At 43.7% G+C, this 11094-nt stretch overlaps 4 protein-coding genes across 4 annotated transcripts; 2 read left to right on the plus strand and 2 right to left on the minus strand.

The window, feature by feature from the left end:
* The first annotated feature begins 1115 nt into the window (after window positions 1–1115).
* M431DRAFT_155725 (hypothetical protein) lies at window positions 1116–2604 on the plus strand. The gene is made up of 3 exons (XM_024912937.1): window positions 1116–1318; window positions 1381–1566; window positions 1622–2604. The coding sequence occupies exons 1-3, from the start codon at window positions 1154–1156 to the stop codon at window positions 2336–2338; spliced, it is 1068 nt and encodes a 355-aa protein (XP_024768172.1). The 5' UTR covers window positions 1116–1153; the 3' UTR covers window positions 2339–2604.
* Window positions 2605–2691: 87 nt separating this feature from the next.
* Window positions 2692–3648, minus strand: M431DRAFT_10938 (hypothetical protein; the record flags this gene model as incomplete). Its single annotated transcript, XM_024911709.1, has 1 exon — window positions 2692–3648. One exon carries the CDS (start codon window positions 3646–3648, stop codon window positions 2692–2694), a length of 957 nt encoding a protein of 318 aa, XP_024768173.1.
* A 701-nt stretch (window positions 3649–4349) lies between these two features.
* M431DRAFT_21355 (hypothetical protein) lies at window positions 4350–6863 on the minus strand (the record flags this gene model as incomplete). Its single annotated transcript, XM_024913480.1, has 10 exons — window positions 4350–4871; window positions 4922–5526; window positions 5585–5659; window positions 5712–5899; window positions 5986–6115; window positions 6177–6349; window positions 6409–6461; window positions 6517–6564; window positions 6616–6639; window positions 6693–6863. 10 exons carry the CDS (start codon window positions 6861–6863, stop codon window positions 4557–4559), a joined length of 1782 nt encoding a protein of 593 aa, XP_024768174.1. The 3' UTR covers window positions 4350–4556.
* Window positions 6864–7949: 1086 nt separating this feature from the next.
* On the plus strand, window positions 7950–11077 carry M431DRAFT_10940 (hypothetical protein; the record flags this gene model as incomplete). Its single annotated transcript, XM_024911710.1, has 4 exons — window positions 7950–8198; window positions 8250–8402; window positions 10724–10963; window positions 11014–11077. Coding segments are annotated over 4 exons (706 nt in total), but the record flags the coding sequence as incomplete, so codon positions are not given.
* Between the last annotated feature and the right edge of the window lie 17 nt (window positions 11078–11094).

Below are 11094 nucleotides of genomic sequence, written 5' to 3' on the forward strand. Positions count from 1 at the left end.
ATGATCAAGAGCCGCGGAAATTTTGGGCTTCATCTTCCACAAATTTACGCATTGCTTTCCACTTCCACACCCCAGCTTGTGAATGGAAGCAAATAGTAAAAATCACAAATGTAATCCATGTAAGCATAAAACAGGCTTCCTATCCGCTGGAAAACCTCGTGACAGAGAAAAAAGATGACACACATTTGCACTGAACTATAGCCGCTACTTTAATTGATTGGCAAGAGCTTCGCTTCATTCCATTTGTGGTATCAGCAGCCTCGTGCATTCCGCGACTGCGTTATGACCTTGTATATCTGCTCCATAACAGAGCGAGCAAAACCGTCTTCGTATCATTGTGAGTGTCTCCATCTTCGGGAAGAACATGATAGATTGCGCAATCACCCTCCAGAGCGTCTGATGTCACAAGGCGCAATTACAGTTGCACGTAAAAGAAATCGCGAAAAAGGAAAGTGGTGATTCTCAAAATAAGTCATTTGAATCCTGAGCATTAACAATACAGGCTCATATGATTCAGCGACACGCGAAATATATCATGACTTTGCTTTGAACGCTGTTACAAGAATTCAGAAATTCATTCGAGGCAACTGAAGAATGAGGGATCGTTATTAGACATCATCTGAACGATGTGGGCGAATGAGGTGTGAATCGACAAAAAGTTATAATACGCGCTCATTGGTACCCTGACATCAGCCACTCCTCCATAAATCCATTCGGCTATCCATTCTTTGTTACAAATATAGGAATAAATTACCCAATGATATCTCGGAATCTTGATCTACAAAAGATCTCGACTCTCTAATTTATTTATTTTCCTTTTTGGAAACGGATAAACCGGGAACGTTTGAAAGCTTCGGTCACGTTATTATGGAGCACCGAAGACTCACGATAGCTCCATCGCTGATCTGAGCTTAGTTGATCGTCGCTTTGTTTACAATGCGACGCTGCAGCGGCCGTGAAACACTGAATTGAGAAGGTCAGCATAGATGCATGTGAAAGTACCCCTCAGGATACACCGGTGTAATGATTCACGAAAATTTATGCATCCTGTAAGGGGGTACTATATGTAGGTAGGATGGTCCCGTATTGTCTTTACCGACAATTACTTGCCATCTGTTGTGTTGATTCAAGTTGCTTTGAGAATTAGTCCATCATGTCGTTCAAAACGGTGCTGTCGCTGTTGGCGGCTGTCCAAGCTGTCCAGGCCGACTTCTCGCATCCTCTGCACTTCAAGAAGGTCGATGCCGTGGCTGCAAAGAGCATTGCCACAGCAAAGGGACGGCTGGTGCAAGGAACAGCGGATCTCTGGGCCGACCAGGTAATAGAAGACCTACGATTTGCCCATGTTGTCATTTGATTTCGAAATGCTAAAATACGCAGGGCTTCTGGTTCTCCAATTTCACCATTGGTGGCAGCTCCAACCTGGAGATCCTAATTGATACTGGCTCCGCTGACGCCATCTTGAACCCGGGGATTTACAAGCCTGGTTCCAGCTCAGTCAACACCAAGAAGACCTTCCGAATTTCATATGCCACGACCAATCCCGATGGATCAGGAACTTTGTCTGCAAGTTAAATCAGAAATCAGTTACCAAATAATCGTGATTACTGACCCACAACAGGCGTCGGGCCAAGTTTACCGAGATGTCATCACCCAACACGGCGCCAACCTGACCGTCTCCCAGCAGTACCTTGGAGCCATCACTAGCCCTAAGTCGCCGCCGACTTTCCCTCACGACGGCCTCATCGGCTACGCAGGTATCGATAGCAGTGCTCTCGGCCAGACGCCATTCTTCCAGAGTCTCTGCGACCAAGGCACGCTGTCATCCTGCCGCTTCGGGCTGGCGCTCAACGCTGACGAGACCGGCACGCTCTACTATGGTTCTGTTGCGACCGACACTTTCAGCGGCAGCTTGACTTCAGTCTCGGCCAGCGACGAGTGGATCGTCACCGGCGATGTTACTGTGAACGGCGCAGCGGTTCAGCGCAGCGCTTCCATCATCACAGACTCCGGCACGACTGTCATTTTCGGGCCTACTTCACAGGTCAAGACGCTATTCCAGAAGGCGGGCATCCAAGCCGTGACAAACAGCAATGGCATCACTGGCTACTACGCCTGTGATGCGCCGCCTACCATTGGGCTGGCATTCGGCGGCAACAACTTCAATATCTTGCCCGAGGCATTGGCTTTCAGCCAAAACGGCAACAACTGCACAGCTAGTATCCACGGGACGAGTGAGTTTGGGAGCCAGTGGTTGGTCGGACAGGCGTTCTTCCAGGGCAAATATATTGACCACAACGTCGATGATGGAACAATGGGCTTTGCCAACTTGCAGTAGGCTTTATCATTCTTTGGAGATAGGAATAGTTGGGAGAAAAAAAATGACAGTATAGGATAAATACGTGCGCATAATAGACAGCTCATTGCTAAGTGCATGTAGATGTCATGTCAACCGTGCAAAGCCTTCCTATCCTTCTATTTCATGCCTACCTGCAACCAAGAATATACATGTTAAGAAGTAAAACGCAATGGAACCAAAGTCGTGGGAGAGGCTATGATATAAGCGTGTATCTCGCATTTGAAGTCACATACGGCTATTGGTAGTAGAGCAATCGGTTCCTTTCAACTTCTTTTCTTTTTAGACGTTATTCACTGAGTCTGGATGTCAGAGCCAATTCTTGTTCTTGCAAGCTAAGAAGATGCTGAGATGTTATAGATGACCCATTTCACTCCATCAACGACAATGTCCGGCTGGGTCATCTGAACAAAGTGTCCACTCTCAGTGGCAAAGACGAGCTCGGTCTTAGTAGAGAGTTTCAGAAATTTCTTCATGAGACTCTCATTTTTCTCATCGACCGTCCTGATCAACTCTTTAATGTAGTTCCTCTGCTCCTCAGTTCCGTTTCCTTTCGCGATTCCCGCCTTGTATAATCCATTCCAGTCTCTGCTTCGTGTGCCCCCAATTATATAAACCGGTTTATCCGCAACCAATGGCTGTTTTTCACTGAGCTTCTTCTTGCGCAGAGTCTCAAAACTTGGCAAGTAATGCTCTACATCCTCTTTATGCGCAATTAGCTTGTATTTGTCAGTCGATTCTGCAGCTTTGAATACATCCCATTCCTCCTGCGTCAACTTGTGCTCTGCCTCAACGCCCCAAGCAGCGTATGGTTCAACGCCCGCTGCTATAGCATTCCAGAGAATTGGGTCATCTACATCCATAACCAGTGGCGCTGTTTCATGGTTGGCGTCAACAAGCACTAGACCCGCGATCTGACTAGTTCCCTCCAGTGCGATGAACTCGTGTATGATCACACCGGCCCAGGAGTGCCCCACGATGATCAGAGGATTTGGAATGGGAGCCTTTTCAATCAGAAGAGAGAGCTCTAGAGCAACATTCTCGGCTGAGGGGACGAGTGGCGAGGACTCTGAGTTGCGATAGCCGGAACGGTCGTACGTGTAGCTTCGCAGCGAGTGAGGAAGCAATCGTACCGCGGCCTGCCAATTGAGAGCATCGCTTGCTACACCGGAGACAAAAAGCACAACGGGATCTTTGGAGCTGCTGGGTTCTGGGCCGTGAACGTAGATGGCTAGAGAATGAGTGCCGATGTTGACGAGAGCGCAGTTTGAAGGAAGGGTTGATTGGGCCATTTGAAGTGGCGATTTTACGAATTCTCAAGTCTTCGGTAAACAGGCTACTCCTTTCTGAGTTTTTGATGAGCTATGGTATGATATGCAAGAGTTTCCAACAGCGAAACAAGTTGCAATTTATGGTGGAAGCATTAAGTGCTGAAGGAGCAGAGTCTAAGAAGATTCCAAGAGGATCGAGTCACCAAGTTCAATTAAATTTAGCGTTGGCGTCTGGTCATTTGTACGGATTCATAAGCGTGATTCTGTGTATGTATTGCGCTTCTTCGTCGTGATATCAATATCTGAACACATTAAAGGACCAATTGCCACTGGTTTAAGCACGCCCTTACATGGCGAATATCTCAACGTGTACATGTATGTGGAATCATCTGGCCGATGAGTCATGCGTCAACAATCCTCCTGCTATAGAAGCGACTTGGCATGGTTAACTCACACTTAATCCCGACTAGCGCTCCATACATATCCACTGTTCACAAAAGTCCCTTCGATATATACTTTCATGCCTTCGTTCTCGCATTTGGCTGTCTGTAGAGCGATGAATTAGACTAGATTGCTTTTATAGCCGCATATTTAGGTGCGTTTTGCGTGGTACAACAACTACTTGATCAACCTACACTATATGCGCCGCTGTTTCTATAAGACCAAAACAGCTGTCGCAACCTTGCGAATAGACAACACTACATGTGCTTTCAGAACATGTACGGTATATATATCTAAATACTTAACAACTGACTATCCATAACTATATAGCTACATTACAACGGCTCTTCCCGGTTAGGTCAGTTTGCTTTCGATGTTGTTTTAATTCCTGGATGTCCTGTGTTAAACAGTCAACGTTAGCGCTATCCACCCTTGCCATACCAAGCATCCTCCAGAGTTCCTGCACAGTCCCTAGCTTAGCATCGTTTTTATTTCCCCAGAGTGCTATATAATATTGCTTTGCTCTTTGGGCAAAGTTGTTTAGGCTCAGGTATGTGACTAAGAACCAGAACAACGAAATAACAGATCGTAATGGTCGGTAGTGGCCATGGCGTTGGTAAAAAGTTGGCGAGAGCACCCTGGTTGAACGTGAGCAAACTTGTCAATGCAAGCCCGATACCCATGCCAACGGTGATCAGTGCTCGAAGTATGTTGAAAATCGACCAGCCACGTTGTTTACATACAACATGTAGAGCGGTCATCAGGATCAATACTAGGCCAGCTGTAATAAAAGCATAGATAAACTTGTAGGACGGATTAGCTGAAGAACTTTTGAAGGGGGGTTTGAACTTACGACAGTTTTAAACTTATTCGCAGTGGCCAAATATGCGGCTGCCGTGGCAGACTGCACATCAGTAGATTCGGTCTCCTCTGCAGGCGCCGCGAGACTAAACGAAGCAAATATTCCATCGAAGACAGTTTGTGCAAGATCCCTCGTGCCATTCAGCCAGCGAACCATTTCTGGGTCGTTGTCGGCTAGTTGGCCATGTACATCCCAAAAGGAGTCAGGAAGAGTAAGTAGGCTCTTATAAGTTCTTTCGACATCGTCCAGAGCGGTGTCTTCATCTTCTGGAGGGTATGACTCGAGGAGCTCTGTGACGGTTTCGTTCAATATTCGAACCACTTCTTTTGTAGTTGGGCTACTAGGTAGCTCGTAATTAATATCGACCATACTCTGGGCGGCTGACTTGATCGACTGAAGCGCTTGAGACCAAGCAATGAACTGATTTGCGCCTTCTAGAAGAAGTACTAGAGCGACATGGAATGGAAGATGCCAGGAAACCCAAAACATTTGTCGCTTATGACTCAATTTGCCAGAATGCATCCAATCAAAGTACATCTGGTAGATGAAGTAGATCAGGGCAACCGCGCATGTGACAACCCCGATGAGAGCAGCAGCTACAAAGGCTGTTAATAAAGAGTGCAATAATAATGAGATGAACTGAATATTACGCACACCATATATCGCCGCTGTTCTTCAGGAAGGTATTTTTCACGACAGTCTGGATATTCCTCGCTATAATGATTGCTCCTATGTGACCAGTTAGCCGATGACAAATGCTACTTAATTCGTCTCAACACACCTTCACCAAGGATTATTAAAGTAAGTAGATTCATGCGCTCGCTTAGATGAGTATCAGACAAGCTGAGAGCCTTGAGACTGGAGAGCCCAAGGTGGACGGTGACCTCAGCTACTGCCCCAATATACCAGCTGACGGCAACGACTGAGCTTGCTTCATGAACGGACAAAAAGGATACCGCTAAATATATTCTGCATAGTTTCTAGTCAGTATGTTCCTTGCTGAAGTGGAGTACTCTTGATGATAGTTTGTCAACAAAAGTAAAGGTTTCCCTTACACAGCAAATAGCAAATGGATACCCGTGGCAATCATGAGTGGTACTCTGGTCTCTCTATGCTTGCGAATTTGGAGCAATACTGTAAAATACTGAAGCGCGAGCATGAATCTAGACACCATAAGAAATAAGCCTATCATCAATTAGCATATAAGCTCAAGTTGATCCATAAATGCTTGAATCTTTAACCGTACACATGGCCCGGAAGACAGATTTTGCTTCTTTGAAAAAGTCAAATGTTGGACCGAGTTCAGCAAAGCCAACCATGACAGCTAAGTGCACTGCACGGCATAGTCGCTCCCAGACACTGTCTGTGACATAGCGGACATCATACAGGGTTGTTAAAAGCCAGGTCGTCCAAAGAAGTCTATTACAGGGTTAGCAACGCCCCGTGTCAACGATTATGTCCTAGGTTCATATGCATACAAGATGTACCCCACAAATGACCCAAGACTTGAAACATCGTTGATTTCATGAACCTGGACGACAGAATCAATAAGTTTGTGCATCAAGTGACTATAGAGGGTGCAATACTGTTGAAAAAACGTTCAAGTTTGCGACAAACCAAAGATCATAGAATAGCTTATACTGTCAGTTGACTTTTGACGCGGAGAATATCGATGTCAGCGCTACCTCAAGAGTAGAAGAAGTTTCATGCTATTATCTTCGTATCAGCAACGTATCTATAAGAAATGGCTGACACTTTGTACCTTGGCAAACTCCAGGCCATCGTCTACATCGGCATCAGCAATGAACGGAGGCTTTCTAGAATTGTTAAGAGTTGCCTCTTCGACGTTCTTTCTTTCGGCCAGTGGGCTTTTTATCAGTTGAAGGGTAGTGCTAGTATAAGCGGCGACTTCAGCATCCTCGCCGCGAGCCATAATTTCAGCACGAATAGTGGATAAAAGCAAACGCAGAACAGGAATGCGTGGAAATGTAATTATAAGAATCGGGGAATCGTTACTGTCTCACTACAAAATTGACCTGTGGCAGAGAATTTCTCTCCATTATATAAGTTCTCATCACAAGAACCAGTGTATTCCTTTGAGTGCCATAAGGCACCACCTATGTACACTTCAAAGCTGTAACCAATCAAAGAGTCAGAAATTGAGTATTCTCCCCTCAATATAGAAGAAAAGTGGATGCGATACATAGGTGGTGCCTTATGGCACGCAAAGGGATAACGGCGATCCAATAGCGCTGGAAGGATTCCACGCTTTACAAGCTTCGCCCCTTGGTGTCAGCGTCACAATTCCTATCGCCCTACTAACTGCTTCCCGGGATCCCACCATAGAACCAGTCGAAATTTCTACCAGCATTTACAAACTGCACCGCAAATGAATTTAACCAATCAAGGACACAAGTAGGTCACCTGTATGTTATTTACATCCGCGATCCTTCGTCAGTTGTAGAGCAAAACCTGTATTAAGATCTGTAGCCATTTCAGGTTGGCACAGCCCTGATGATCACCATTTCCCGATTGGGACAACAACGCGATGGAATCTGCTCCAAAACTGGCGAAGGGATTTGAAAGCGGGCCAGAGGAAGCCAACTAAATTTGTGCCCAATAAGTCATGTCGGGTCAGTGCCTACTTACGGGGAGACCGTGTGCTTCATGTGAGATCAAAGCCTTGTTCAGGCTCTCCTAGCCGAAAAGAGTTCTATGCCATACTGCAAACTATTGTATTGTTGAATGATGATGCTGTCTACAGCGTCATGCGTGAAGTGCTGCGTCAGGAAACTAAAATAGTACATCTACACGAAGTCGAAATGAATAGGATCATGTTTTCCTGATTTGGACATCATTGCGGCATCCTCGTTATGAAGTGACTGGTCCAGTGCTCGAGGAATTGGTATAAAACATGGCAGATTGCTGCACTTCATGATTTCAGCAATTTTCAGTTTTCTCTACTTTAATCATCAACTCTCGTCACTGCAATTATATTTCACTCCCATTTAGCGGCATAATGCGTTTGTTCACAGTAGAGTGCTGGCTTCCAGCATTGCTTGGTCTCCAAGCTATTGCGGTTAATGCCCAAAGCTCTGCTTCACCCAACTGTACAATCAAAACCCAATTCTTCACGCAGCTGGTTGACCATAATTCGACTACAAATGGGACTTTTCAACAGCAGTATCAGATCATCAAACCTCATTTCAAGCCTGGAGGTCCAATCTTTTACTATCAGCAAGCCGAGACTGCAAAATTTGCCTGTCTGGTATTTGGAAGAACATATTCTCAAACAAATGTGGACTCTAACATTTCATAGGAGAGAACCATTTATCCAGAATGGGCTCAAGAGGTCGGCGGCATGGTCATCAGTCTCGAGCACCGTTTCTTTGGCCTTAGTGATGCATCAAACGCCACAGATCCTATCGAAAAGTACAAGTCCCTAATCCTTGAGAATGTTATGCTGGATGCCGTAACCTTTGTCAATCATATTGAGTCTTCCTATTTTTACAGTAGCATATTCCTATTTTCACAGTAGTGGCCCGTGCCCGTACTAAAATTAATGCACCTACACTACCGTTCCCAGTAAGCCATACTAAATTATAGTGTAATGCCTTAGCGTATTATATACTTAGCGAAAAAATATAATATAAGGCTTTAACTTTACATTTTTTCAGCCTTACTGTTAAATATTATAATATTTAATATTATAATTTATATTATAATAGCTTCCTCCTTAGGTAATAATCCCCTTAACCTACTGCTATTATTAAAGCTTTCCTAGGGCGCTAGCCTTAATAAAATTAATACCTTTTTTTTATTATTAAACGTATTAGTATTAGTAAAAGTACTAGCTACTAAAGTTAAAAATAGCTTTAACCTTAAATAACTATAAGTTTATAAATTTTATAATAAAGAAGTAATAATTTAGACTAAAGATAATATTAAGTATTTACTACTACTTTTATATATTAAAAAGGTATTACAGCTGCTTATATATATATTAAAAGTATTATAATAAGCTAAAGATATTATAAAGGTATTATAATAAGCTAAAGAAATTATAAATACTTAATATAATATTATACTACTGTTAGTAATATATAATTTATTTAAAAATCTTTTTAGCTTTTTATAAATATTTTATTACTATAATAGTACTACCCTTTATACTAAAAAAAGTATTAATCTATAGGTTATTAATAATATAAAAGTTTAAATATATTATACCTTTATTTATAACTATACTAATACTTAAGCTTTAAAAAATACTAAAATTTAATAATCTTTAACTTAATAAATAAAATACTTTTATAAAATTATAATAATAGTAAAGAAAAGCATTAACTAAAAGTAATTATATTATATTATTTATAATAAGTATAATTATCTACTATTTTTTAACTTTTTAGTATATAATATATATTATTAGTATACTTTAGCTTAGTAATAATAAAAGTAAGACTTAATAAAGTACTAGGCCCTACTTATATATAAAATAATAGAAATTTTAAAAAACTTTAGTATTACTACTACTAAGCTTACTTTCTTTTATTAGTTAAATATATATAATAATAAGTAAAAAATTAAAATTAAAGTACTTAATAGCTTATTAATAACTTAAGTATAAATTAAGTAGCTTAAAAATAATAAGCTTTATTATTATATTAAGTTTAATATTAATAATAAGGTTATAAGTATTTTATAAACTTATCCTTAATTAAAGATGTCAGAAGCCGGGTTCGTGGAAGAGAGTGAAGAGGGATAAGGGATGATCACAGGTAGCTACACAGCGAATACGCAAGCTTAGGGTAGCGAAGTGACTGTATTTATCTCTGCCTTCCTTAACTCCTTCCCTAGATTTTAGGTCTTTTATAGTGTTGTTGCTAAGCTAAGGGCTTCGCAACCCTTAGCTCGCGCCCCCGTAACGTGGCCGGTGCGCGGCCGTTGCGCGACCGCGCCCTCTTTAGATNGGCTCTGACATGTTGCCCTTCCTTCCGAGGCGCCGCCCCGGTGCCTTTGACGATATTCCTTTTCCAACCTCGTGACCGATCCCCTTTGTCAAAGGTGTCGCCTGTGCAAGAGCCTCAACGTGGTTCAAGCTTCGTGCTCGCTTTGTCCTCGCTGTGAACGTGTTGCTATTTTGGGCCCTCCCTTTGTACTCCTGAGGATAAATATAGACAGGAAGTTGAACGTAGTGACAGTTCCGTGATGCTTCTTTGTCGCCTTTGTGACCCAGAGCGGCCGATGCTTCTTCGCAGGGAACAAAGGGGCGAAAGGGGATATAAACCCACCAGAATTCCGATGTAGCAAGGGCAAAGCATCATTGATCTTACCTTCAATCACCCTCGCCTTCGCCGCCTAAATCCTGCGTTATGTCAATTTACTCGCCCAGTATCCTTACGAAGGCCGACTTCTCAGGGGCGGTCCGGTGCNTTTGACTCCTTTCCCTCGTATCGGCCCCGTAACTAACCCGTGGATAGAGCCGTTCCTTGTCGTCGTTGCCTAGGTCATATGTGCAAATGGACAGCTGGGAGTCAACCTCTGCTTTGCACAGATGCAACAAGTTCGTTATCGCAACCCTTCTACGTCGAGTCCTCTTCTAATTCGCCTCCTAGATGCCAGCCCCAAGTGCGCAGTATGTGCCCACAAGAGCTGTGGGAAAACATNTGTTCCCGTTCAAGCCCAATATCGTCAGGCCGCGCGGTTGTTGTCAGACGCGCTTCAGCAAGCCCAACCAGACCCGGTATGTCGTTACTCCTTCGTTGCGATTATTATTCTGACTCGCAGCAGGCTGTTATTGGTCCGCTGCAACAGCAGTGTAAGAAAGCTCTTCGCGGCGCCGATGATACGCCTGCGACTCCAGCGGCAGTCGCTGCTGCGGCGATCGCAGCAATTGCTACTCCCGGGGTATCAGGCGCTACCCTGGCTCGCCGTCGGGCGCGGGCTCGTAATATCACTGATGCGAAGACGCGGTTGGATATTGCGAATTCTCTGGAGTCGATGAACACTATGCTCTCCGTCTTCTTTTCGGTATGTTTCCTTAGCCTTCGTGGTGTTCTCGTTACTGATCCGTCTCCTAGGAGCGGCTTAAGAGCCTTAAGGGTTGCTCGGCTAATAACCTTCCTGCCGTGCCGGCTCGCGAGGGTAAGGCGACTTGGACT

Source organism: Trichoderma harzianum, assembly GCF_003025095.1.
Source record: "Trichoderma harzianum CBS 226.95 unplaced genomic scaffold M431scaffold_25, whole genome shotgun sequence".
NCBI lineage: Eukaryota > Fungi > Ascomycota > Sordariomycetes > Hypocreales > Hypocreaceae > Trichoderma > Trichoderma harzianum.